A 27662-nucleotide genomic window follows, 5' to 3' on the forward strand; every position below is an offset into this window, starting at 1 on the left:
TATCCAAAATGATCATTAACATCTACAGTACATAAATTTTAGTATAAGCAGAGCTAGATACATAAAATGCATTACTAGAAAGCATTTATAAACTCCCTAGCATTGTAATGAAAAACTATTCTGTTATGCTATTCAGGTTTCTAAGTGATGAGCATTCTAGAAAAAAGTACTTTTGTTGAATGTCCAGGTTGCAACATTTAGCAAGTGATTTCTGAATAACATGTAATCAACAAAAAAAGAACAGGTGCAGACTTGCAAAAATATTGGCAGTGTTTGTAACCGTTGTATGCCTTCTATCAGTTTCACATGCTGAGTGCCTTTGTTAGACACTTGAGGTTATAGACAGAAACTGAGAAGAATGAAATAAGGTATGACTTGGAGCCAGAACAAAAAGCTAATGGGTGGTAAAATATATATTAAAGAGCAGAATGGAAGACAAATAGTAGTAGGAACATAGATAAATACAGTAAACAGTGCTGGTGAGGGGATGGAGAAAATTTTCACTGCATACCCACATTTTTACTGCAGAAGCTCTGTCACCCTCTGCAGTCCTATTTGAAAAATATCCTGTTAAGCTACGCATGTATGTGCGTGTGTGTGTGTGTGTCTCTATGCATGCCTCTGTCTGTGTGTATGTATGTAAGGATTCAAAGGCAACATTTCAAATATAAGTGCCTGAGTTTAGGCTCTAGAGCAGTGATCCTCAGCCTTTGTTGGCCCCTGGTCAGCAATCCTGAGTGTCAAAACTCAGGACAGCAGGCAGACTAAATTGCCCCCAGCTGGCTCCAGTTACCTGGATAGGTGGCTGCTTGCTTATAAACAGCAGCTTTTTCAGCACCCAGCAGGCTCCTTAACAGGACAGATGCTTCTTTGCTGTGTTTTGGGTTTCATGGACCTTGTTTGGTTCTGCATTCCCTGGATTGTGACCTTCTAGAGCAGGAGTGTCAAGATATGGGCAAGACCTGGCCCATGGAGCTGAGCTCTTGGGGCTCTCCAGAGGTCCAGAAATTTGACTGTGTGGTAAGTGGTGATAGTATTAATTTATCTTCTAGTTAATGCTGCTGCCACTCATCTTGCTGCCAAATTTGCAGACTTGGGTGGAACCCTATTGGCCAGATCAGGCCACTGAAGGGGAAAAGTACCTCAGGACGGTTTCAAGTTCTCTGTGTATTGTACTTACATAGGCACCTAAATAAGTGACCTAGTCTTCAGGTGTGTTTGAATATTGACCTTTGTGAGTGTTGAGCAGGACTTGTTCTAGGATTTGGCAAAGAGGGGTGGTGTGTGGGAGTAACCACTTGTGCTGCAGGAGCGGCTGCCCCCTCCACTCCCAACCTCTTCCTCACCCACACTTGCTGGTGTAGGGAGGCTGTGCCACAGGAACACTCCAAGAACTTTTCTAAAGCATGCTCCATCCCCTTCCCTTTCCCACATCCCCTGCCTACCACTGCTGCTTCCTCTGCTGGTCTGGGGGTGGGGGAAGCTTCCAACTGCTCTTGCCTGCTCCAGCTTGGAACAGCTACAATGGCAGCAGCAATGGGCAGAGGGGGCCTGCCCTGTACCTGCTCCTGGGGGACTGAGCAGGGTGGGGGGAACCCACCCCCCTGCCTATCATGTCTGATGCTCTTGTTTGCAGCTGAGCCCAGCAGGGGTGGGGGCTAGCAGTGGGGAAAGCAGGGGTGGAGGGTGCAAGTGGCAGAGGGGTTGGGAGCAGGCAGGCAAGTGGTATGGGGAGCAAGCAACCTGAGCCTTTCCCATGCCTCTTCATGCACCTTGCCCCCCTGGTGCTTACACTCCCTGGTGCCTGCCTCTGTACCACTTGTCCCTGCCTGCCCCTCTTCCACTTCTGTCCCCCACTGATCTGGGCACAGCGAGGTCCCCAGAGCTGTTCCTGGCTTGCACCTGCTCCATGCTGAAGGGAGCAGTTGTGCAGGAACCCATCTCGGCTGAGGACAGCGAGGGTGACACAAGTTTCCTGCTTCCAGCTCCTGCTCCATGCCTGGCTCTTCTTGCCTCCTGTCGCTCTCTGCTGGCTGAGAGCAGGGTCTGAAAAGAGGAACATACATGAAACTACTGCTGCACCCAGCTGATACAGGCATGGAGAGAGCCACAGAACTGCTACTGACCCATGGTTCAGGAAGCAGCTGTGCAGGGAGCTGGCTCCCAGGAGCAAGCTGGAAGGAGGAACCTATGCACCTTGTAGCACTGGGCAGAAGCAAGTTGGGAGCAGCAATAAGGCTCTTCCTGTGCCCATATCAGTTGGGAGTCAAATCACTCCAGCTGGGAATTCTGAAGAGCAGCTCAGCTAGGGACTGTAGCACCTGTGTACAGATTTCTGCTTCCAACGTCTGTACTCTGCCAGCAAGAGAGGTAGAAGGAGGGTGACCTGACTGGAAGCAGAAGCTGGAAGGAGGAACCTGTGCTCTGCTGATGTTGTCCCCAGTCAAGCTGGCCTCTATGCACAGCTGTTCCCCACAGCTCCCAGCTGGAGCAGTCTGATACTTGATTCTAAGAAGAGGCTTAGCTTTCCCCATATTGAACAGGGAAGAAAAATATGTTTTGGATTGAGTAAATATGGTATTGAGCTGCTTAAATACAGATTTAACTACCTAAATTTTGGTACCCAAGTTTGAGAAATTAGCTCCTGCATCTTAAAGAATACATTTCAGTAGAACAGTGAACCTCAAATATTGTGATTAAGGTTTGCTGAGTTTGCAGGGGCACCAAAATCACCTTGGGCCCTAGGCCCAGTCTGGAACACAGGGCACTTCCGAAGCTGGATATGTGGACCCAACAGCAGCAATGGCCAGTGGTTCTGGTGGTTTTGGGGGTGGAGGTGGGAGGGATTCTGATAGAGGTGCCAGGGGGAGTCTGGTAATGGCAACAGAGGTCTAATAGTGACAGCAGGGTTTAGTGGCAGCAAGGCAAGCGATACTGTGAAAGCACAACCTTTGCTCAACCCTGCCACAATGCCATGTGTAATGGAGCATGGGGACCCCTAATTCTGTGGCAGGCCAGAATGGAACTCCCAGTAGCCTGTTAGTTAGTGGCTGTCAGGCCAGATGGAATGGCTCTGTGGCCTATCCAGCCTATGAGCTGTATGCTTGACTCCCCTAATGTAAATCATTCAAATCTGGAAATAAATATTTAAGCCTCATCAGAACAGGCTTTCTTACCGTATTTAAATTATATCCTCATTTTGGCAGTTTAGAGTGGTAGAATCCTTGTCTGCCACGTGGGAGACCTGGGTTCATTCCCCGGATGTGCACATAATTACAGCTGTCAAGGCACTGAATGCCCAGACTCAGTTTGTCCTTTGGATTCTGTCTCAATGGTCTAAAGGCAGAATGAAAGGTCTAGGCAGCTTCCACTCCATACTCCTGCATAGGTGTATGCGTCAAAGGTCCTGGTGACCTGTCACACACACACCATGATCCAAAGGATCAATGGTTGCCTACTACGAATGCTGATACATTATCCTTTTCAGTCATAGTTTGCTGTTCCTGCTTCCTGTTTTGGCTGTAAGAAAATGTATATGTGCACAACTATGAACACTGAAAAACGTGGGCAGAAATTGTATAAATCTTCAAAAAGATTAAATTGGATTGAGTTAAGTTTCTGTTCAGTTTGTTTGTTTGTAATCTATTATAAACTTGAATGACACCTTGGTTTAAAGTGAGAAATATAGCTGAAATGATCAGAATGAAAATGTTGTGGTTCATAATTTGAGAAGGCATTTATGGTTTTTATTACAGGGAACTGTTAAAAGCTAATGCTAGTTGAATTTGAGGCATTTTAATATTTAGAGCAGGAAGTAAGTGAAAGAGAAAAATGAGGACCTTTTGACACTTCCTTGGAGATGGGAATAACTGATTTTAATGCAATGTTATATACTGCAGCCTTTAAACTGGGCTTCTACACAGCCAGTTTGGTGATTTTTTTTTTTTTTTTTTTTTTTTTCTTCTTCTTAATCACGACATGCACAGAAGTGAAGGGTGTTACAGCTACTGCATCATCACTCATGCAAACACAAGCTATAAGTTTGTAACCCCTCTCAGGAGGGGTGTGGGTATGTGACAGTGGTGACTTGGGTTCCCCAACAGTACAACAGTTTAACAGTAGGGTACAAACAAATCTGATTTATTTACACCCATTAGAACAACGATCTGCAGTGTAACCCATGAAATACTGCGTGGAAACCTGATAACACAATTACCCTGGTGCATCTTAAAATCCCAATTCCAGCAGTCCGACAGGAACCCTTCAGGGTGAGAATCTTTGCATTGTGCACAGCCTAAGATGCCCCAGAGTCACACTGCCCATATTAACTTCTTCAGCCTTTATAAGTACAACTCAATTGGGACCTGCTCTGTAGTCACAGTCAAATTCTCTGTTGTGTCTCCTCAGTAGGGAAGTTGATCTTCCTCCCAGCTGCAGTCAAGACCAGGCTCCTCCTCTACAATCTCCCTAGGGCTTCCATCAGTGGTTTCAGGAGCCTATCAAGGAACAAGGCCTCTCCCCTATTCCATCTACCCCAGCTCTGAAGAGAGGCCAGAGAGAGCAGGGGAGAGGTCCTGTCACCCCAGGGTGTCTGGGACAGCTGCCCCAAGAATTGACTTAGGGCTTTGGGTGAAACAGCTCCCACATTGCAGCTCCTTTTTCCCACTTCCCCTCCTGCTAGCCCCCAAAGCAGCCTGGGGGCTATAGTTCAACCCATTGTCCATTTTTTTTTCATTTTTGCAGACTTTTTGTAGCCCTGCCCATTCCCTTTCCTACTGGTTTGTGGCAACTGCCTGCCCTATGCAGGCTGATAGCCAAAGTTCAGCTCAACTCCTTGAGACTGATTTATGTGGGCTTGGAGTGGCTACACCCCTCTATGTTTAATGCTTGCAACCCAGGAGCAAGGTTTACAAGTTAGATCTAGTTTGAAGGTTCACATTAGAAATAATATGCTCTCAGTCTGCTATTCTCAAAGCATTTTGGTAATAGCTATATTTCTCCCAACATAAGTAGTATCAGTAGCATAACTATGGTGGGGTGACCGGGGCAGCTGCCCCAGGCACTGATATAGGGACAGGTGGGAACAAAAAAATATCAGCTGCTCCTGCAGCAGCATAATCACACCAGCAGCACAGTGACAACTAGAAGTCACTGCTGCCCCCATGCATTCTGCTGTCCCTGGTACCTGGCTGTTTAGTCACACCTCTGAGTAGTGTCACTTCCTTTGATGTCAGTGTTGCTTCCTGCATCTTTGCTTCATGGCATCCATTTTGTGTTAGCCATTTCTATTTCAAACTCTAGGGATTAATAATACCAGTAACTAGAAGATACAAGGTGTTTTTAAACCACTTTCACAATTGCTTTTTGCCTCATGCTTCTTGTTTTCATGAAATTTTGCCAAATCATTTTGTTGTGCAACTTTGAAATTTTGCACATCTCCACAATGAAAGCAACTGCTTTAAAAATCATTCATTTTCAATTTGAAAATTTAACCAAATAGGTGCAATATTGAATTGCCAAGAAACAAACTTTCAGTGTACTAGGCAGCTAGCACCTGAAAAAATAGATCCCTGTAAGTTGGCTCCCCAGTCACCGACGTCCATATAAATCTTTCTGTTATATTTAATGGGCACTGGATCAGGCCCTCTTAGAACTGTAACTCATCAGACTCAGACTAACGACAATGAAGAGATGTTTGCCTTCAAGTTGTTCAGTACCCTCAGCTGGATGAACTATAAAAAGTATTATTTATAGGTAGTCTCACTACATAATATATTACATGCTAATGAACAATGCTTTAGTTGTTGTTGCTGTTGGATAGAAACAGCCATCACTTTTGTTGCAGGATCAGCTGTGCCAGGAAGTGACCTCACACAGCTATTCCAGTTGATCAGCAGAAATGGATGTCACTAGAACCATTGTCCTGCAGGTTTGGACTCCAGGTTTCAGGGGCCTGATTCTGAAGGGCAACAGCCCTGGGTGCCCTGCAGGGGAATTCCTGGGGCACACAGCTGTCTCCTTTATGGCATCACAAACTGTGACTAGGTTTGGATGCTCAAACATTTTTTGGGAAATTGGAGTGTTACAAAGGGCAGGAACATTTATTTGCTCACAACACGTGCCACTATAAATAATTTGTAAAGTGTAAATGTATTTATGGCAGCCCAAGGGCAACGTTTGTTTGTACCCATTGTCATGATCATCATTATCAAGAAGGAGAGAGAAGTAGTTGACTGAAAGGCAGAGCAATTTCTACAGCAATTTTAATATTAATACTATTTATATAATTTCGATAGCTCATACAATATACAAGCTATATTTGAAGGAGAAAAAACTGATGAACAAACCTTCGTGTTTCAGTATATCCAAACCAATTTATGAATAAAGGAATAGGAAGGATGCCTGGGTCCACAAATGTCAATTAATTTTTTTCTAGCAATGAAAAGATTATATAGCAATCACTAATATTATCTCATTGTGAATGCTAAAGAAAAGAAAAAGGGCAGGAAAACTTTGTTACCTTTATATAATATTAAACTTGAATAATGTTTATAGTTATTGAAAGTCAAGCAAAAACCCAGTAACAGTAAGCTTATTTCTCTCCAATATTTCTTTAGTTGTGGACTTTAAGGAATTTCTGTTTCATTAGACCTATTTCTCATTTTTGTGCGAGTGCAAGAGTGAAGGATTTCTAAAATGACAAGAGCAAATAAAGTATTCCATCTTTCTCAGTACCCGTAATAAATACAGAGGCTTGTTTTGACCTCTATAGCAAGTTAAAAAAGACCATTTGTTCTGCTACATAAGCCCATTACATCCTTAACAATGGAAATTATTAAAAAATATTGGGCCAGTTACAAGGCAGTGCTCCAGTTTAGAAGTGGTTTAATTCCATTGAAATCAGTGGAATTACCCTGGTGTGACACAGGAATAATTCAGATGCTTCTGGAAACAATGAAAGAAATGAGTTACAAAAACAGAAGAGATCTAGAGAAAGCTGGAAGAACATTCAGTTAACAGTAACACTCCAGACAGGGGTTGTACTTACTGATTATGGCAATAGATGGCACTGTTTTCTTAAAGGTTAGAGTGGAGGCTGAAAGTGCTGCATTTGGTAAAGAATCAATTATAAAAGACACACTGATTATTTGTGGTCCTGTCTGGCAGTAGTCATTTAGATTAAACCAGTGCATAAGTCACCACGGATACAAATAAACTGTATTGTACAATATTACCTATTTCTAAAATTAACAAAATATGTGGTATCTTGCATAAAAATCATCCCAGAACATGTCCAAATAAGTCTGGTCTATGGGCTTGATTATTGCATTGTCTCAGAGCCTACTGTATGAATTGCTCTAGCTAGTCATAAACTCTTCCGGGGACAATGTGACTACAGAGCATTGCACCCTCCTGAGAAAGAGGCAATGTGACACCCTGCAGGTCTCTTCAGGTCTGAGGAAGGTGAGAGAAAAGCCAAACTGAGAGAAGTAAGCCATGCTTAGAGTACTGGCCGAAGATAATTTCCACTGCAGTTACTGGGATACGAATGCAAAGAGGAGACACCTTGCCCACTGCCATGGCCTGGCACTGTCTGACTTTATCTGTCAATATAAATTAAATATGTGGTTTGCAATATATTTTCAAGATTTATGGAGGCATGGCCCTCTGAAAAATAATTTGTTGAAATCCAGGTGTTTGTTACCTTTTAGTTTTTCTTGCTGTCCATGAACTAGGGAAATAAAGTCCTTTATCTAATTAAATAATCAAGACTTACTATATAATCTTCTGTTGCTTTTCTGTAACCATCCATATTATGAATGCTGAATACCTGTGGGTTTGATCCTACAATCTCCTGCTTAACTTAAGCCACTAGAACAACTTATGTAGTGGTTGGTGGTGGGTACAGGAAGGAAAAGTAGGAGAGTTAAGTGCTTGTATGGATCTGTGCCAAGAGGACTTGGCACCTTGTAGGACTGAGGCACAATTTTTTAAGCTGAAAGCCACCCTCTTTAGGTACCTCAAAGGCATCTCTTTATTTTAAGAAGGCACACTCTTTAAATTCATAGTCTGCATGCAAAGCAGATAGTCAGTGTTGTATAGGCGTTTTAAATACTATTCTTCAAATGCAATTGTAAAAGGAGACCTTGGAGGGGTTATTCAGCTAGGGTCTGAGCCAGATCTGGTTGAAGTGAATGGGATTCGATTTCCTATATTTACTAGAATGCAAGATGAGATTTTTTTTCTCCATTCAACATGGAGGAAAAAAACCATTTATGCCAATTCCTGCTTTCAAAGAGGAGTGGGGGAGTAGAGGAAGAGAAGGGGGAACTGGAGAGCCTTGAGAAGGAAGCCTCTCATCTTGGAGGCAGAGGGGGGCAAGGCAGCTGCTGTGGTTCTGACTCTGGTCCCAAACCTGGGTCAGATTTAAGATTACCCTCCAATAATTAGATTCTATACATGGAAAATTATATCAAATTCATAAATGTTCTCTATATGGAACCTAATTATTGGGGGGGGTCATCTTAACTTCAAAGTTGTCTTGGATTTGGGTAAATATGGTTATGTCAATGGGAGCTGAATTCTCTTTGATAATATTAGCTTTCATTCACTGTAGTGTCAGCTGTATATAGGAGGCTCTATGATTAATGAATTTCTAATATGATGGCAACTAAAAATCTTAGTCACTTAATGGTGAGTCCTGAGACAAAATCCTGGCTGCACTGTAGTCAATGGGATGTTTGGTATTCATTTCAGTGGATTCAAAGTTTCACCATTTGTTTTATAAGATATTGTTGTATATGTGGACCATATTATACTTTGATCCAAGTTCTTCAGTTTTTACTCTGAAAAAGAAATCCTTTGATAAAGAATGGTAACCTATAACTCTAGCTACTAGTCCTTCTGAAGTATATCCTTAATAAAACTGAATATTAAAAAAAAATGTAATTTTTCCATACAAAATTCTGACCCATAAAGAGCTGTCAGGTGTTTTCCTCCAAATTATCATGTTGTTTTTTACATGTTTTTCAGTGATTCGCATTCAAAATCACATCTTAAAACAGATGCTTGGTACATGAAATACAAATATAAATGGCAAGAGAATTCTCCCAATTTTGATGAGTATGATAATTCTTTAAAGGCCACAGATCAAGAATTATTTGAAGATGTAGAATTATTCCAGAAGTGCAGGTAAAACAGTTATACTTTTATAGAATGTTTGCTGAACATTTGGACAATGTAGCACAAAAGATGACAAAGCAGTTGTGTTAGATCCACATATCATACTAAACCTTGTTCTCTTGTGTTTACTCATCTCCTGCAATTTCTTACTTAGCTAAATTTTATATATTAACCAAGCTTGTGCTATTCTAAGAACAGCTGAATTATTTCCCTACAAAAATCCCCATCAGGATCCATGGGTGACTTTTGTAAAATATGATATACCTAATCCAATGCATCAAGTGCTTTATGACAACTATGTAGGTGAAGCTAAACAGTAACCACAGACCAGAATGAAGTCCCACAGAAAAAAATATAAAGAACAAGTAGACAAAGTTCTTTGGGTAAATGTGATATCTTTTACTAGACCAACAAAATAGTTGGAAAAATGGTTGTTTGCAAGCTTTTGGGCACAAACACCCTTCTTCAGGCATAGAGAGCAGAGAGGAGCCCCTATGCCTGAAGAAGGGTGTTTGTGCACAAAATAAAAAGATATCACATTTACCCAAAGAACCTTGTCTGCCTATAACCTTAGACCAACATGGCTACAACCAACACACCCTAAAGCAGTGGTTCTCAACATTTTGTGTAGCCAACCCATTTGTAAACATTGATGGCCAGTCCCAACATAGTGCCCCTCACTCCTGACCTGCTGACCCCCGCTCCCAGGCCACAGTCCCCCAGTTTGTGGGGCAGGGTGTGTATGGGAGGGCATGAGGGGCCCTGAGCAGCCCCTTGCAGGCTGGAACACTGCCAGCCTGCAAGGGAAAACCACTGTCTCCCACATTTTTCTCCTTTAAAGGAGAATCCATTTTTAAAGTTTGTTAATCCATTACTATTCTCATGCTCAGGATAAAGCTACCCTAACATGTTTTAATGGCAAACTTGGGAACACAAATTCATAAGCTGACTGGACACTAAGAACCAATGACTAAACATTGATATTGGTTTATGGCATATTATATTTTACCCAACTCCTAAATTCTTTCCCCACAGGGAAGGTGAGAATGACCGCCTTCCTTTTGATAGGCCTTGATCTTCCAGTAATCAGCTTCTTTTCTTTTGCTAATTGTCTGCTACCCCTGAGAATTGCTTTTACTCCCTCCCCTCTGCTGTTTTTCACTATGTTGTGCCTGGCTCCCCATGATCAGAGAGACCTATGGAATTATGTCTTGCATTTGAAAGTTTGTCTAACTTTATCGCAGCTATGGAGTTGATCTAATAAAAGATATCACCCTAATAAACCCTTGCCTCTTGCATAATTTCTGGATAGTCATAGCTAGAATGTCACTCTTACAGTACCATTTCCCTACACAGTAGTTTTTAGAACTAAGTACAAGGAGTTAGATGTACAACTTCCATTAACATCTTGTTTCCTGCTAAATAAACTGAAAAATTAATTATTTCTACTTAATTTTAAAGGATCCTTAACCCTGTCATCCTTTTGCAGGAGCAGTGTTGCAGGCATGATTATTTTGAAGTGTAAATGAAGACTTTTGTGGACAGTTTATTGTGCCCATTATATACCACAGCAAATTGTAGGTGTGAGCCTGGGCTTTAAAATTCAGGCCTTTGATGTTAAGGACAATTGAGAGTTATTTAGAGGTATTTCTTAGCCAAAGAAAAACAGAATACTTGAGAAAGGAAAACAGAGAGAAATGTGAGGGCAGGATGATAGATATTGGTAGATGACCAAAAGTGGAAAGAGAAGAACAGAAAAAAGGGGTAGAAAGGAAATAAAATACTAAGTTATCAAATGCAAAACAATCAAACTGTCATATGAAAATTTATTGAGATACAATAATATAGCCCTACTAGATTTTGTCCACACTATATTTGCAGGATGCAGTCATTCATTTCCTTGGAGTTCCGAGTTGTCTATCATATTATCTAAATAACTAAATTTTACTGGAATAACTTATTGAAAAACATGGGGTGAAGAGACATGCAGAACTACATATAAATTGGGACTTCCAATCTCTCAAACCTTGAGATTCTTGCTTTCAAAGTAGATTGAGGCAAAACCTAGCCAAAATAAAGGTGGTCTTTAACTCTTTGTGCTCCTCTTGAAAGTTGGAGAGCCATAGGAGAACTGTACCATTAGAGAACTGTCTTCAAAATATTTTTCCATCTGTTGGTCCTTTTCTTTTGCTGCTTCTTATTTCCTTCCTCCCTATTCTTCTCTCTGTCCACAAATGCATGTTTTTTTCTTCATAGTAGGATTGAAGTGTTGTAACTGTGATGGTCAGGTTTTTTCCACACCTAAGGAAGGGCATTTGGGGCCCAAAAGCTTGTCTAACATCTCTTTCAAGTATACAGCTGATCCAATAAAAGATATTGCCAAAACATTTTTTTGCTTCTTGAATTTTCTTCTTAGTTTATGTACTCCTGATCATTTATTTTAAATGTAAGAGCACAGGTCAATACATTGACCAAGATTCTACAGTTTCTATTTGTCTTTCTCACACTACTATTTTGTGAGTAATTAAATTCATTGATGTGTGAAATTTGCAGAGTATTATCTATCCTTAAATGCAATTTTTTTCCAGACCTCAACCAAAACTGATAACAGAGTTTCAGAAAGGTCACCGCCAGAAATTTGAGTTTAGAGACCAACAAACTATAGCCATACTACCAGATCTTGTTTTGGGGGTCAATGATAGTGACATACATGCTGGGACTAAAGTTGTGTTGGTGGAAAAGAAACCTGATGATACCAATCAGCGCTGGATATGGAGAGAATATGACAGGTAAAACCATTACTTTTCCTGATATATCATTATTTTAAAAACTAAATGTTATGAAGAGACACCTTTCTTTAAGATTCCTTAAAATACAGTTCCAGCTCTATGGACTGTTATTTAGTTGTTCAAGGCATTCTTTAATGGGCTTAATCAGCAAGAACTAGGTTTTGCATGTCTTAATGCTTCTATTTCTTCATTGGTCTTTTTAATCTTACTAATCATCAATTTTGTAAAGAATCTCACAAGTAAATATCTGGTGTAGAAAATAAAAGCCTAATTGCTTAAATGACCCATATCAAGGGAACATTCCTTCCTCTGACAGAATCTCACTCTCCCCCAATGATTTCTCCTTAACCTGTCCACAGGGGATAGATGGAAAGCTTTGTAAGGTCTTTTCTTCCTCACAATCTTATCAACCCAAGGAGAAATGAATGATCTCAGCATCAAAATATAGGTCCTCTGTGGTGGTAATGTTGCACTGCTAGAGAGTTAGACTAGTGCAGATGTCCTTCAAAAACAGAAAGGGAAAACATCAGCATGCATGTGTCATTTGCCTTTAATCACAGTGACATCCTGAACATGATTAAAACACCAATAGCTTTAAAGGTTGCTGTGCAGTATACTACTCACCTCTTCTCTTTTGCTTCTTTCCCCTGAGAGAGAAAATCCACTGCAGCAGCATGACAGAAGTTACATTAAACAAATCAGTGGACCCATGAAGAGAGAAACTGTACCTTTCCATAGCTAACAGTGTCAAATCAAAGCAGAAGCGCCGAGTGCAGAGAAAAATGTCAGTCTCCATTTGCACCATCCCCTTTTCATCCCATAATTCAAGCATCCAAGCTTAGACAAAGCATACAGCTCTGGATTCCAGGAACACAGGACTCTCTCCTTTTTCTAATCTTTCTATTGCATCCTATGAATTAAAAGGATTGACTGGATTTGGGGGAATATAGGCAACCATTTCTTAGCAAAGGCTAAAGCTAATGAAAACTTACCTGGTTTTCTATTTGGATCTGAACAGAGAAGGTTTGGGCTGGACTCACAACTTTCCAGTCCCCTCTTTTCAGCTTCCTACTAAAAGGACCTATGTCCCCAGTTTTGGTTGTCTTCCTGCTAGGCCACACATCCTTTTTCCTCCTCCTTTTAACTTTTCCTATATTTAGAGATGACAAATTAATCATTTGGCCCTTCCCAGTTTTCCTGCTGTCCCAGCGACCATCTCTAGGGCAGTGCTTTCCAAACGTTTCCTCAGCATGACCCCATTTATGACCCCGTTTCCTCAGCATGACCCCTCACTCACAACCCACAGCTCCCTGGTCCTGCTGGTGCCCCTCACTCCCAACCTGCAGTCCCAGACTCCCCTAGATGCGCCTAGCTGTCACATGCATGTACATCTGCACATGGTGCCCCCTGCCTCTGATTACACTCCCCTTCTTCCCCAGCTCCTTGCAGGCTGGAACTCTGTCAGCCTTCAAGGGGAAACCTATGTGACTGGAGCTGATATAGACATCCCTGAGCTAGCTTTGAACTAGCTGGTTTGGTACTAATAACAGTGGAGCCAAATAAAACAGCACAGGATTCAGCACAGACAACTCTCTTCTAGGAACCTGAACTCAGGTGTTTAATTCATGCTGAGCTTGGTCTGTGATGCCTGCATTACTATCAATACTAAGTTCGCTCATTTAAAGTCAGCTCAGTAGGAAAACCTGAGCTGCAATTATGTTTTAACTTCAGTATAAATATATCCTGGATTTAGCATGGGTTCTTCCCCTCTTGGTTTGCAGATATAGAACCAGCAAAATATTGTGTTTGGAGCTACTGCTGTTACAGAAGGGGCCTGGAAGTTGCTGGAAGTCTCAAAGCTGCTTTTCACATAAAAAATGCAGGCCTCTGAATGCTAATAATATAGAGAGTTCTTCTGCAGCTTTGTTCAGACTGCCAAGTGGAAGTCCAGTTAGGGACAAGAATTTATTTTTGTTTTAGACAAATTTTTTTCTCATATTAATGGGAGGAACATCACATGTTCCCCATATAGATGATGTTACCATGCTTTGTGGGTTCTACGTCACTTTGTCTGTGGGCACATCTACATGAGATGCTACTGCGCAGTAGCTTGTTGCTGCCACACAGTAGCATTGCTGGGCACGAACCGTGATGCGACACTACTGTGCAATAGTAATGAGATACTGTGCAGTAGCATCAGAAAAAACTGCGGTGACAGTACTGCACAGTAACGCTGTGCAGTCGCAACTGTGCAGTCCACTGCTCATGTAAAAGCCTGTAAGAAGTTATTTCAGACTGAACTATGTGCTAGCAAGAAATACCTGAGGAGGCCAGAGAAGATAAGGAATGAGTAGGAACCGCCTGAGGGTGTCAGGGGGGATGTAAAATATCACTGGGATATTACTAGTCAAACAAGCCATTTTGTGTGTAAGGAGTATGGAGGGATGCACATGCATAACTTTTGGTATCTAGGGCATTTTGAAGGATGAGAGGGGAAAAGAATGGTTCTCTGGGAATGGGGGAAGAAGCAAGGCAGACTGTACTTAGAAAAGAAGAGCCCGTTATAATACCAGGGCCTTTGTGAATATGGATTTTGTAGGAGAAGCTTACTAAGCTTGTAAGTGGTTCATGCAAAGTATTCTGAGTTTAGAGTGAATTTGAAACTCTAAATGAATGTAGTAGGGAAATGGATCCCAGTATACTGAGCTCACCAAGTTTCTTTCAGCATTTAGGTTTGTACTAATAATTCTTCTGTTGAGACTTCTTTATAGAAGTAAACACTACCGGGCATGTCTACATGTGATGCTAAGTTGCTGTAGCAATGCACTACAGCAACGTAGTGTCTGTGGACACAAACCATGACTCTGCAGCTACATCGCCACAGCAATGTGCTCCCTCATTATAGTGTATTGCTGTGGTGATATAGGGGCTAAAAATAACCGTATACTGCCAGCATGGCACAGTATGGGCTGTTACTGCACCATCATTTAGTACTTTCCAAAAGGAAGTAATAAATAATGCCACAGTAACAACGGCACCTTAGGGAAACATATAGATGTGCCCACCGAGTCATTGTTCAGACCCTCCAACTGTAACATCCATTTAGGAAAAAGGCATAAATTCATTAGACTGCCATAAATATATTTGCAATTTAACATTGAAGTCACTATCACTTTTTGTACTTTAGGACATTTCATTTGATGCGTGATCCAACTCTAGTCCTGGCAGTGTCAATGCCCAGCACTCAGCCTACATATTCAAAAAGTGCAGTGGAAATGAAAGGGTGTGCTGTTGTTCTTCAGGTAAGAGATTTATGAATAATAGACTACAAAGAAACTTCTGTGCTGTGCATCCAGATCTGACCCAAAGTCCCATATTCCCTTTGAGTTCTGTGTAATCAGGATCAGGTTTAATTTGACATGTTCTTTGAGTGGAGATGAGTATGTTACAGACAGCACCTGAAGTAGAAGGGAAGCTTCCATAGGAGAGATTTAAATAACTGTAAGTATGTGATAAAAGGTCAGTAAGAGAACACTAAAGTTACACTAAAGGGGTAACACCTTGCTGGACCTGATCCTGGCCACGGGGGATGACCTGGTGAGGGAACTGCAGGTCCTTGACCACCTGGGCAATAGCGATCATCACCTGCTGGATTTCACTATCCAACGCAGGGCGTCAAGGGCTTACACCAAGGCTAAAGCCCTTGACTTCAGAAGGGCCAACTTCAATGAGCTTAGGAGACTAGTGGGGGAGGCACTGAGGGCCCAGAAGGTAGAGGAGGTGGGAGTCCACGAGGGATGGTCGTACCTTAAGGGGACGATCCTCCGGGCCCAAAGGGTAACAGTCCCTGAGAGAAGCAAGGGGGTTAAGAGTGCTCAGAAACCCCCTTGACACGGCAAAGGCATTCAGGAATGCCTGAGGACTAAAAGGGAGGCATACAACCAGTGGAAGGGAAGAGCTATCACCAAGGAGGAGTACTCCTCCTCAGCCCGTGAATCTAGGAGGGCTATTAGAAAGGCCAAGGCAGAGATGGAGCTCAGGCTAGGATTAAAGACATCAAGGAGTCCTTTTTCAAATACATTGGGGGCAAGAAGAGGGCATCCGGCAATGTAGGGCCCCTGGAAGAAGCAAACGGTAATCTTGTGGCTATGCCAGACAAGAAAGCTGATATTTTTAACAGTTTCTTTGCCTCTGTTTTCTTGAACAGGGACCGGGATATCCCACCTACCAGAGGTAGGGACAATCTTGGGGATAGCTCTATCAAGCCTTCAGTCAGTGCAGATGTAGTTAGGGATCTTCTGGAAGGGCTAGACATTTTTAAATCTGCAGGTCCAGGTGCCCTCCACCCAAGGGTGTTGAGGGAACTGACAGGGGTCATCGCGAAGCCCTTGGCCTGGCTGTATGAGCATTTGTGGTCATCTGGCCAGGTACTGGGGGACTGGATACTGGCTAATGTGGTCCCAATTTTCAAGAAAGGGAGGAAGGAGGACCCAAGTATCTATAGGCCTGTAAGCCTCACCTCGGTGCTCGGGAAGATCTTGGAGAGAATCATCAAGGAGCACATCTGTGCAGGGCCTGCAGAGGAGATCATGCTCAGGGACAATCAGCATGGGTTCATCAAAGGCAGGTCCTGCCTGACCAACCTGATTGCCTTTTATGACCAAGTAAGTAAATACTTGGATGATGGTAACGCTGTGGACATAGTTTTTCTAGACTTTAAGAAGGCCTTTGACACTGTCTCTCACCCCATCCTCATCAATAAATTAAGTGACTGCGGCATTGATGCCTACACAGTTGGATGGGTAAAAAATTGGCTGATGAGGCGCACCCAGAGAGTAGTGGTGGATGGGTTGTACTCAACCTGGCGAGATGTGAGCAGTGGGGTACCCCAGGGCTCGGTCCTCGGACCCGCACTGTTTAACATCTTCATCGGCAATTTGGACGAGGGGGTGGAAAGCATGCTGTCCAAGTTTGCTGATGACACTAAGATGTGGGGTGAGGTGGATGCACTTGAAGGGAGAGAGAGGCTGCAACTAGATTTAGACAGACTACAAAAGTGGGCAGACAAGAATAGGATGGGGTTCAACGTAGACAAATGCAGGGTGTTGCACCTTGGGAGAAGGAATCCACAGTATACATACAGGCTGGGGAGTTCCCTTCTTGAAAGCACAGAGGCAGAAAGGGATCTTGGAGTCATTATTGACTCCAAGATGAACATGAGCCACCAGTGCCAGACCGCAACCAGCAAGGCCAGCCATACCTTGTCATGCATCCAAAGGCGCATCTCAAGCCAGTCCAGAGAGGTGCTACTCCCCCTCTATGCGACTTCGGTCAGGCAGCAGTTGTAGTACTGCATCCAGTAGAGGGTGCCGCACTTCAAAAGGGATGTGGCCAGCCTGGAGAGGGTTCAGAGGAGGGCCATCCGCTTGGTGAGAGGGCAGCGGGACAGGACCTATGAGGAAAGGCTGAGGGACCTGAACCTGTTCAGCCTTGGCAAGAGGAGGCTGAGGGGGGATCTGGTGGCTGCCTATAAACCCATCAGGGGAGATCAACAGCAAATAGGTGGAGCCCTTTTCTCCCCAGCACCACCTGGGGTGAAAAGGAACAATGGTAATAAGCTGATGGAGAATAGGTTTAGGTTAGAGATCAGAAGGCAATATTTTACAGTTAGGGTGGCCAGAATCTGGAACCAACTTCCCAGGGAAGTGGTCTTCCCCCCTATCTTGGGCAAATTCAAGAGGAGGTTAGAAGATCATCTGTCTGGGGTCTTGTGAACCCAGCATTCATTCCTGCCTGTGGCAGGGGGTCAGGCTAGATGATCTGTTTGGGTCTCTCCTGACCCTAGCTACTATGATACTATGAAACATGCTAAAATTTGGAAATGCTAAAGTAAGGTTTCATATGTAGTAGTTCTAAAACAATATGTAAAGTTTGCATTTTGAAATATTAAGTATATTGGGATCAGACCCTAAATCTTTAATTCAGTTGATAAATATGAACTGCAGATTCATGCTCTAATACAGGTGTGGGCAATTATTTCAGCTGGAGGGCTGCTTAAAGAGTTTTGGTGAGCTGTTGAAGGCCACAAGGCTAACTCTGTCCCTTGACATGTGCCCTGCTCCCTGGTCGCCATCCGGAGAATGGAAGTGCTGCCTCTCTACCCTTGACTTTTACCACTGGAAGTCCCTCCCCTTGCATCTAGACGTACTCCTTTTGGGAAGGGGGGTTGCCATCTGAACCAGAAAAAAACCAAATTATATACTAAAAGTCAAACATCTACTATAACATTTTAATTTTATTGCAAAAAATATTTTTGTTATGATTTGTGTTTATGTAGTATATATAGAGGTGACTCATAATAGGTCAAAAATAAAGTCTTGCTCTTGTATATTGTTTGTGGGGTGCAGTTGAGGGTGTGTGTATGGTGGGGTGTGTGTGGGTGGATGTATATGTGGGGGGGCTCTTGGGGCAGGGTTTGAGTGTGGCATTTGTGAGGTGTGAGGGAGGGTGTGTGGGGACCCTCTATACATTCCCCGCTATGGCACACAGCCCCTGCTGCTGGTGGCAGAAGCAGAAGTGCCCTTGGGGCACTCATGGTGCTGCTGCCCTTCAGCTCGCTGCTCCGGCCAGCACTGCACATGGCAGCAAGGAGTGCAGCCCAGCTGGCACACCTGTATCGCACAGTGCTCCACACGGCACACATGCAGCTCTCAGCACTCATGCACCTCTGGAGGAAGCCCTGTGCAATGGAGCTGGCTGCCACAACACCAAATTACCAAACCTTCACCTAACTTGGAGGTCTTCAAGAGGAGGCTTGATAGACACCTGGCTGGGGTCATCTGACCTTGGTCCTCTTTCCTGCCAGGAAATGATCCTTTGTGGTCCCTTCTGACTACAATCTGTGAATCTATGAAACACAAGCAGGGGACTTCTCATGGAATCATGGCAGCTGCATGTAGTAGGGTGTAGCAAAACCCCCATTTTTTTCTTTTTTTAATTCATTTTTAAAATACATTCCATCCCCTTCCCCAACCATTTCTGACTTTTTTTTCTTTCCCCCTCTATTCCCTATAGATAAGTATAAGTAAGCTAAGATGTAGGATAAGCTTTAACATTTTATTTTAGGTAGTAAGTTTTATTTTTCTCTCCCCTCTTTACAAATAAGTGCCCTGCTATTTTGATATAGATATCCACTGTTTTATAACTGATAATTGTTATATTTGTATTGACTTTTTTTACTGCTTTTATATTGTGTGATTATTGTTTTAGGCCTATATATGTAAGTTAGTCATGTCAAATTTCCATCTTGTAATGTCAAGCCTCCATCTTATCCCCATGCCCGGTTGTGTAACCCATGACTCGCACCTACCCCTCCTATGTAACTTGGTTCCTGAATGAATGGGGATGAATGAGGGTACTTGAGAGACAATGGCAGTAGGTCTAAAAATAGCTCCCTCTGAATGACCAAACCATCAACACCAATACCTGGACCAACAACCTAGCCATTGGAACCACCCTCAGCATTCAAGAAACAAAAGATGAGGCAACCCACCATTGTGCCAAGGCTGCACATGCACAGTAAGAACACCTGGAACCCTCTGAGACAGGACTGACACTGCCTGGACAGGCCCTCCCCATAGGAGATCAGAGATAGTCTGCCCCATAAAAAGGGGTAGTGAAGACAGGCTCCTTGGGGTGCCCTCTCCATCTGGACCAGCACCATGCCACACCACCTATCCACCCAGAGGCCCTGCCATTGACTCCCCTCTGGACAACACCTACTGGACAAAGACCTCTTTCCAGCCTGGGTAGGTAGCTATCACCCCCCCACCTTCAACCAAGCACTTGGACTCTGTTTCTCTTCCCTACCTGGACTCCAGCCCTTCTCCTGAGTCTCTTTCTCCTGCTGCCATTGTAAGCACTGGTGTGTGTGCATGTGTGAACCAATAACTTCATGGGGCTGTGTGGTGTGTTGTCTGTTTAATTAACCTGTTATTTGGACCCCTGAGTTGGGTTTTGCTTTACTATGGTTCAGCCCTGCTCCAATCTCTGCTCCTCGCCCCTCTAACTTGCCCCTCTATTTCATTTCTCCCTCTCCTTCTTCTGGCTCACTGCCACCTCCAGCACCTGTCCTGAGCTCCTCTCTGCCTCCAAACCCTCCGTTTCTTTGCCACTGTCTTATCCCCACTGCCTTTCCCCTGAGCAACCAGGTTTCTGCCTCAGTTTCTTTCCTGGCTGTCTTCTCCTTTCCACCACTTATCTGCCTCCTCCAATATCTCAGCTGTCTGCCTCAGATTCCAGCCTCAAGCTCCCAGGTTTCTGTCTCTCTCTCTTTCCTGGCTGTCTCCTCCTTGCCACCAGGCTTCTTTTTTTTTTTTTTTTTCCCTCCCTTCCCATGCACCAGTGATCTCAAGTAACCCTAGGGCCACTTGATCTTAAGTAAACCCAAACCTCAGTTCCTCAGTCAGCTTCTCTCTAGCCCACTGGTTTTAATCCCAGTTCTGGCAACTTTCACTCCCTACACTTCAACTCTTTCTCTCACCTTAACCTTCCCCCAAGTATCCCATGTAGCCAAACACAACTGACTAGGAATATATCATTGTGTGCATGATATATGAATTAGTGATCTGTGTATGTATACTGAATGTGCAGGTATTGACAATTGATTTTTGTCTAATTTTTAGTGTGTACGTGCTTGAATTGGTGATAGGTATGCATGTGCCTAGGCTCGTTTGGATGTGTATGTGCCTGAGCTGGTAGTGTGTGTGTGTGTGTGTGTGTGTGTGTGTGTGTGTGTGTGCACCTAATTGATTTGTGTGTTTGTATATGTGCAACTGTCGCACCTTCCTGTCTAACAATGCAATATTGAGATCCTGGGTGTTGGCCTGACCCCCCAGGGCAACAAGGGAAAGCAGCTGGCTCCATCATGCAGGGCTTCCCCCAGTGGTGTGCGAGTGCTGGGACCTGCATGTGTGCCGTGCAGAACCCTGTGCAATAGAAGCAGGCCGGCTGAGCTGCGCTTCTTGCTACCATGTGCAGCGTAGGCCAATGCTGTGTGCCCTGGCAGCAGCACCACAAGTGCCCCAAGGGCCCCTGCCTGCTGCTGCCACTGGGCACAGGTCTTGCACTCCCACCAGCCCCAGCTCCATGCTCTTTGCCCCTGCTGCAGCTCCCTTTGCCACCACTGCTTCTGTCTGGAGTGAGTGCTGCAGCAGGAAGATGAGGAAGAGCTGATGGAAGCCTGGGAAGCTGAGCAGGTCCCTCAGTGGCTTCAGCAGTGGCAGCAGCAGCCCTACCCAGAAGCTGCATGCTGGCTGGGCTGGGCCTTTCCACACACCAGGGTGGGAGTGAGGTGCATGGGCTGGATGGGGTACAATTAATTGGTAGATGAAGGCAGGCCAGATGGAGTTGCCTGGTGGGCCAGATTCAGCCTGTGGGCCATACTTTTCCCACCCTTGCTCTAATATTAAAATGTTCTACTTATCTTTACCAGTGCTCTTCTGATAACTAGTAATTTAATATAACATATCCAGTGCAGTTTTCCCAATTTAATTTTATTAGAAACTTTGTATTTCAAGTGTTCTGTACACAATTCCATTTTTTTCATAACTGTTTTTCTCTCATTTTTGCAGCAATACAAACTGTTGCCTACTCACATGAGTAATGCTTCTTGATGCGAGCAGTCCTATTTACCTCAAAGGAACTAATTCATATGTGCAAGGATTTACAAATCCATACTTTATTTGTGATTTTAAATATTTTAAAACAAATGATGCAACACTGTTCCTGTGATTGTCCCTGCTTAGCACACTAAGTTTTCTCTGTGTTGCAGTGGTTCTCAGGGATGCTGCCATTCTTTCATTCCTCAAATCAAATGGGAAGAGTCACTCATGTTCCCTTTTGCCATTGTCCATTAGCAGAAACATCATGAATCATGATAAACCTTTTATGGGTGTCCTTGCAATGTCTTGGCATTAGGACCATGTGAATTTGTTTTACTTAATTCTAAATGCTTTTCATCATTCTGTATATAGACGACCATTTCCAGTGAAACAATATTTTGAATTGCAACAGAGAGCTGGAGGAGCAAAAAACAAATATGAAGATGGTGAAAAAGGCAGCAGAGAAAGGGATTCAGAAATAAATCCAGAATATATGCCACCATGTATTAAGTAGCCACTTACATTAGCTCTGCTTTTTGAATTTTTAATATTCCTAAGACCCAGACCAAGAAATTCTAGGAAATTCTTTCTTTTAATGTAAGAACTTGAAAACAGTTGCTTGCATTCTGAAGTGACCCATATATGGTATAAATTGAACTTCCTTACACTTAGATTTTCTTGCATGGCATTAGTTTCCCTTCAATCTACTTAAACCTATGAAGTGTAAATGACTAATTGTACATATTAGAATTCCAAAAGAAAGTACAAGAAGGAAACAGTGGCCTGCTTTAGCTTAAATCTTCTTACATCTTCCTGTGAGGTCCTGGCCTCAATGTCCTCTTCAGTTCTAGTTCCTTAATACATGTTGCACCAGTTTGGCTTCACTTACCCTTGGACCACTAGGCCAGATTTAGTTGACTATGTCTCTAAAAAAGACAAAAGGAGTGTGTCTCTAAAGGAGAACCTGTTTTCTTGTGAGAAACATGTTGTGGATGAGCTGCAGAAAGAAGTAAAAACTAATCCAGTTTGATTCCCTGAGGACTTGCTTAGATTCACCTCTGAATTTGCACCAGGATGTTTAAATTACATGGGAAAAGATTCATGAACTCCAGTGGTTTTTATGAACCCAAAACAATAGTGTGAGAGTTTTGCAAACTCTTAAATTCCATATGGTTGCTATTCATATTTTATATGACAAGCTGCCAGGCAAGATGAAGTTGTTGTTCAAATGGCTTATTTTCCCTTGAGGTTTCTATGTTATTTTGAAATGTGAACTAAATCATTTTATATGCTGGAAGTGATTCTTAGTATTTCATTTAATTTCTTTTACTGTATAGTACTTAAAGAATGCCTGCTACAGCAGCAGAAACAGTCTCCTCTACTATAATATAAAATATTGTGTCTTTAAAAATATCCCCTTGGGATAGTGCTATCGACCAAGGAGCAGATTGGGAAAAATATCTATGTGATATATTTAAAAAATATCGATAGGACTATAATTAATGATACACAACATAATTATACAGGGAACAGCCAGGGGGGAATTAATTAAAACTGACTCTGTGGATGAATATTTCCTTTTCCTTCAAGTATTGTCAGTGCAGATGCCCATTTGCAGCTGAGAATTGCATGAAATCTCAGGACACAATATAAAGCTCTGACCATGTAAGAAAGAAACACAAGGACTTCTTCATTTAGGCAAAGTTACTTCCGCCCCTTTAGATAATTCCAGCTGCAAGTTGGAATTCCCTCTCAATTCTCTTAGCTGGTTGATGTGGGTTTTTTCCCCTTTTTTCTCATCTCTCCTTGCTCAGCAATTATCTTCTGTGGGAAATACAGATAGTCTTAATTTGGGGGGAGCAGGAACGGGCAAAAGGAAGCAGTGCATCTAAAGGTTTTCCAGAACTTCTTTTCCTAGAACCCTACCTTAGCTATTTAATTTATATGGTCCCTATTGTCATAGCGTTAGCGTGCCTCAAGATTTTATCTTTTTTGTATTATATCCTTATAACACTCCTTTGAGGTAGGGCAATGTTAATATGTGCACTTTACAGAAGTACTGAGATATGGAGAGATTAAGGCCCAGATCATAGATTTCTTGATGCTAAGGAATCTCTGGTATGGTTTCTGCTTATTCCAAACTAACACATCCATATTGCGGGGTGGGGTGGAGATTGTTTTCCACCTGTGAAGAGGCATAGTTCCCCTATTAATTCTGTTGGTGGCCTCTTGCATTTCTGAAGGTACACTAATTTGCTATGCAGAAAAGTAATTTTCTCCATTCTTTTCAATGGGCAACATTGTCTCCAAGGATAGAACCTATTTCACCTTAAGGTTATAAAGCTCTCTCTTCTGTCAATAGGGAGCCTTTGCTTATGGGAAGATGCTTCCATCTAGGCATGATTCTTGATTCTGAAGACATGAAAGCAATGTGTGGTAGGAAGATTCAGCACCTAAGTAGGGAAACATTTACTTGAACAAGTATCTACCTAACATATAGCAGCATTGACTTCAGCATAAAACAGTGGTGCTCCACTTCTGGTCTGCAGGGTGAATTAGGCCTGGAGAGATACATCATCTGGACCATGGGGCTCCCCACAGGTCCAGAAATTTGGCAAGTGTGAACAGTGGCAGTGTTTATTTGTCATGGCTTCCATAGCCACAGCAGTAAATTATGCCACCACTTCCCCATAGCCAAATTTTGAAGCCATGGCAATTAATGGTGCCTTTGCTTCCCCGTCACCAAACTTCTGGACCCTTGGGAAGACTGGGTAACATGGCCATGCATGCCAGATTGGGCCACAGCTAGATCTGGTATGCAGGATCAAGCCCATACATGGTTGCTCCACAGGCAGATTGGGCACATAGGACCAGGCCAATGCACGGAGTTGCTCTACAGCTGGATCCAGCACATGGATCCAGGCCAGCACTCCATATTGCATGTGCAGACTGAACCTGTGTGCTACACCATGCTGGATTAGGCCCCTAGACAGACCCCCCCCCCCCCCATCATGGGATCTGACTTGCAGACCAGCCCTGTGCCATTCATCCAGCCAGCCGATGAAACCATGGGTGTAAAGTAAACGCTCATCTTCAAATAGACTAGTTTTCCTAGACATTGGAAACCTGAGTTACTCCTTCTGCTTCAGAGGGTTTGAACCCACATTTCCTATATCTCAAATGAGCCCTAACTATGGGCTAAACTCTACAGAGAGCACCCTCTACGCCCTTCTGTTGAAGCTGACCTACTAGGCCTCTAAGAAGGAAAGATTCACAGGGCCAGAAGGAAAGCAAACAAGAGGGATCCTAACTTTAAGGGCCAGTAAGATGGTATTGTCCAGGGAGGGAGTACTGTGTTCTGGCCCCTATTGCTTATGAATTGTATCCAGTGCCATTTAATGCAAAATATGTAATTAATATTGATATATATCTAAAATAATGCTATTGAAAGAAATGGCATGATTCTGGATTGCAGTTTTTAACAGAGGGCAGAATCTGGCCCAATGGAGTTACATCAGTGCAAGTAAAAAGAGACTTTCCAACTGGTCTGCCCATAGTACTCTCCATCTAGAGTGGTGGAAGGTGATCTAGCCAGTGGTTTGGTGCTTTGAGCCTTATCTTTGATATGAGAAGTTTAAATTCCCTCAGGGTGCAGTGGTCATACAGCCAAGGTCTCCTATATCCCAATCAGTTACCTTAACCCTAGGCAAAAAGTGGGTACCATGGTTTTTGTCAACTACAGATTCAAGGGACTTCCATAAATGAATGTTTTTCCATGGCAACACTGGATGATAACTGATTGTAACTGGAGTTAGATACTTATGTAGCTGTCTTGGATCACTTCTCAGGAAGTGAAGCAGGCCACACTTAGATACAGAAAAGAATTTAGGAATCTTAGCAAAATTCATCCTGTTGCATAGGATGAGCTAAAATAAAGTTAAGTGACTTACAGCCTAAAAATGGAAAAGTGCCTTTGAGATCTAAGTGAAGTAAGATCTCACCTACTCAAGGTCTCAGGAAATCTGTGATAGAGGAAAGAATTAAATGAGTCCCCCAGATCGTAAACTAGTATTCTAAGGGCATTTTTACATGATGCAGTGCTGGGCGCTTTAATTAGCAAGCCACACTACTTAAAAGCACCTGTGTATCACATATATCAGCACCCCTATGCTTCCCCATGCTGGAAAAATGTTGATGGCACACTTTGAACTAAAGCTCATCAGAAGTGTTTTATTTCAAAGCACCCCACCACCATTTTTTCAGCACAGGGACACCCTGGGACACTGATACATGTGATGTGGAAGGCTGCCAGAGCATGTCAATTTCTGTGCTTCAGCAGACTTGATTAATCAAGTCTGTGCTGGATTTCCAGTGTGTTGGAGCAGGCTCTCTGCATGTATGTAGGAGCCCTAAGGCTAGGGACAGAAGTTACACATAAACTAGTTTAAATGATCAGAAACTGATTTAAACTTGTAACAGAACAGAAGCTCCATTCACACGCACTCCTTTCAAAATGGCCCACACTGGTTGAAAATAAACCTGGTTGGATGTAGTATCCAACTTAACTGATTTAGGTCAAACTGATTTATGGAACTTCTGTGCCAGATCCCTTCCTGGTTCAAGTTAACCCACAGTCCCCCAGCATCCCAGGATGCTTTGCAGTCCTAGGCTATGCTGTCTACTCCAGTGGAGCAGGGACTGCTCATCCCTCTGTTCCTTAGTCTGCTTCCTGCCTGCATCTGTCAGCCCATAGGGAAGGCGGGGGAACAGAAACTCAGACCCCTCTATCCAGAGTTAACAAAGTGTGTGGTGGGGGTAAGCCCCTGTGAAAAGAGCTTTTTGACCCTTGGCAGCCCTTTCCCCTTCCCCCTCCCCCTTCCCAGCTGCTGATTGCTTCAGCTGCTGTCACAGGAGGGAGGGAGAAGAAGTCTTCCCTGCTGGGTGGCAGCTTGTGCAGCCCAGCATGGGTGCACTGGGGAGACTCTGCCTTGGGGAGCTCCTCAGCCCAGTGTCCCGTAGCCCAGGGCAGCCCCAGGGAGCTGAGGGGAATTCTTCCATTCCTGAACCCCAGGGATACTTGCTTTAGCTGATGTGAGTCTCAGGGATAGCCCAGGGTAGCCTTAAGGAGTGGAGGGACATTCTCTTGCTCCTCTGCAGCCAGTTTTGCCTGAGTTGCTGTGAGTCTGAGGCAAAACATTTTTCAGGGGAGTGAAAGAATTTCCCTCTGCTCCCTGAGGCTGCCTCAGGCTGTCCCTGAGACTTACAGGTGCTAAGGCAAGCAGTGGTGGGGTTTGGGAGGGGAAGAATTCCCTTCAGCTTCCTGGGAAACCCTGGGCTGGGGTTGGGGGAAGGTGGGGGCTTCCCAGTGCCCCCATGCCAGGCTGCATGAGTAGGCACTCGGCAAGGAGGACTTCTTCTCCTTCCCTCCTGGGACAGCTGCCAAAGCAAGCAGCAGTTGGGAAGGGGGGAGGCGGGGGGTGGAAATTCCCTTCAGCTCTCCAGGGCTGCCTGGGCTGGGGACCCCAGGCTGGGGGAAACCTCCTGAAGGTGAGGCTCCTTCAATGTAGGCCAGTACCCAGACAGGGGCCTCCTTAACCCCCTGTTGGGGAACAGCAGTGTGGGTTGGGAGCACACTGGAACAACAGGGGGTTGGGAGCATGTACTGGGGTGCCAATTGGGGACAGTTGGCTAGGCTGGAAATGGCCAGCAGGCTGGGAGATGTGCTTTAGCACCCCCAGCATACTGGCCTGGGTCAGTGCAGGCCTTTCCTAATTGGCATTCAGTTGGTTATCAGCAGGGATCTGGGTTTTCCATTTCTCATGGAAAAACAGAGAAAACCACGGATTTCCTGGTTTTATCAGAGAAAAATGCAGATTTTCTCTTTTAGCAGAGAAACTCATGAATTTCCCACTTTTGCAAAGAGCTCTGCAGGCTGGCTAAGTTCCAGCCTGCAAGAGCTATTTGCAAATAGGGTGGGAAAGCCCCAACCCTGCCTGGAAAGGCAGAGAGAGGGGGAGGCAGAGGGGGA

At 43.7% G+C, this 27662-nt stretch overlaps 1 protein-coding gene across 1 annotated transcript in view; it reads left to right on the forward strand.

The window, feature by feature from the left end:
• LOC102561513 (doublecortin domain-containing protein 1) overlaps positions 1-27662 on the forward strand; it is a 96729-nt gene that overhangs the window by 24690 nt on the left and 44377 nt on the right. The window contains exons 7-9 of the mRNA XM_019476789.2: positions 9034-9192; positions 11772-11972; positions 15160-15274. Coding sequence (XP_019332334.2) covers positions 9034-9192; positions 11772-11972; positions 15160-15274 — 475 coding nt within the window. The remainder of the gene's footprint in view (positions 1-9033; positions 9193-11771; positions 11973-15159; positions 15275-27662) is intronic.

Source organism: Alligator mississippiensis, chromosome 2 (assembly GCF_030867095.1).
Source record: "Alligator mississippiensis isolate rAllMis1 chromosome 2, rAllMis1, whole genome shotgun sequence".
Taxonomy (NCBI): domain Eukaryota; kingdom Metazoa; phylum Chordata; order Crocodylia; family Alligatoridae; genus Alligator; species Alligator mississippiensis.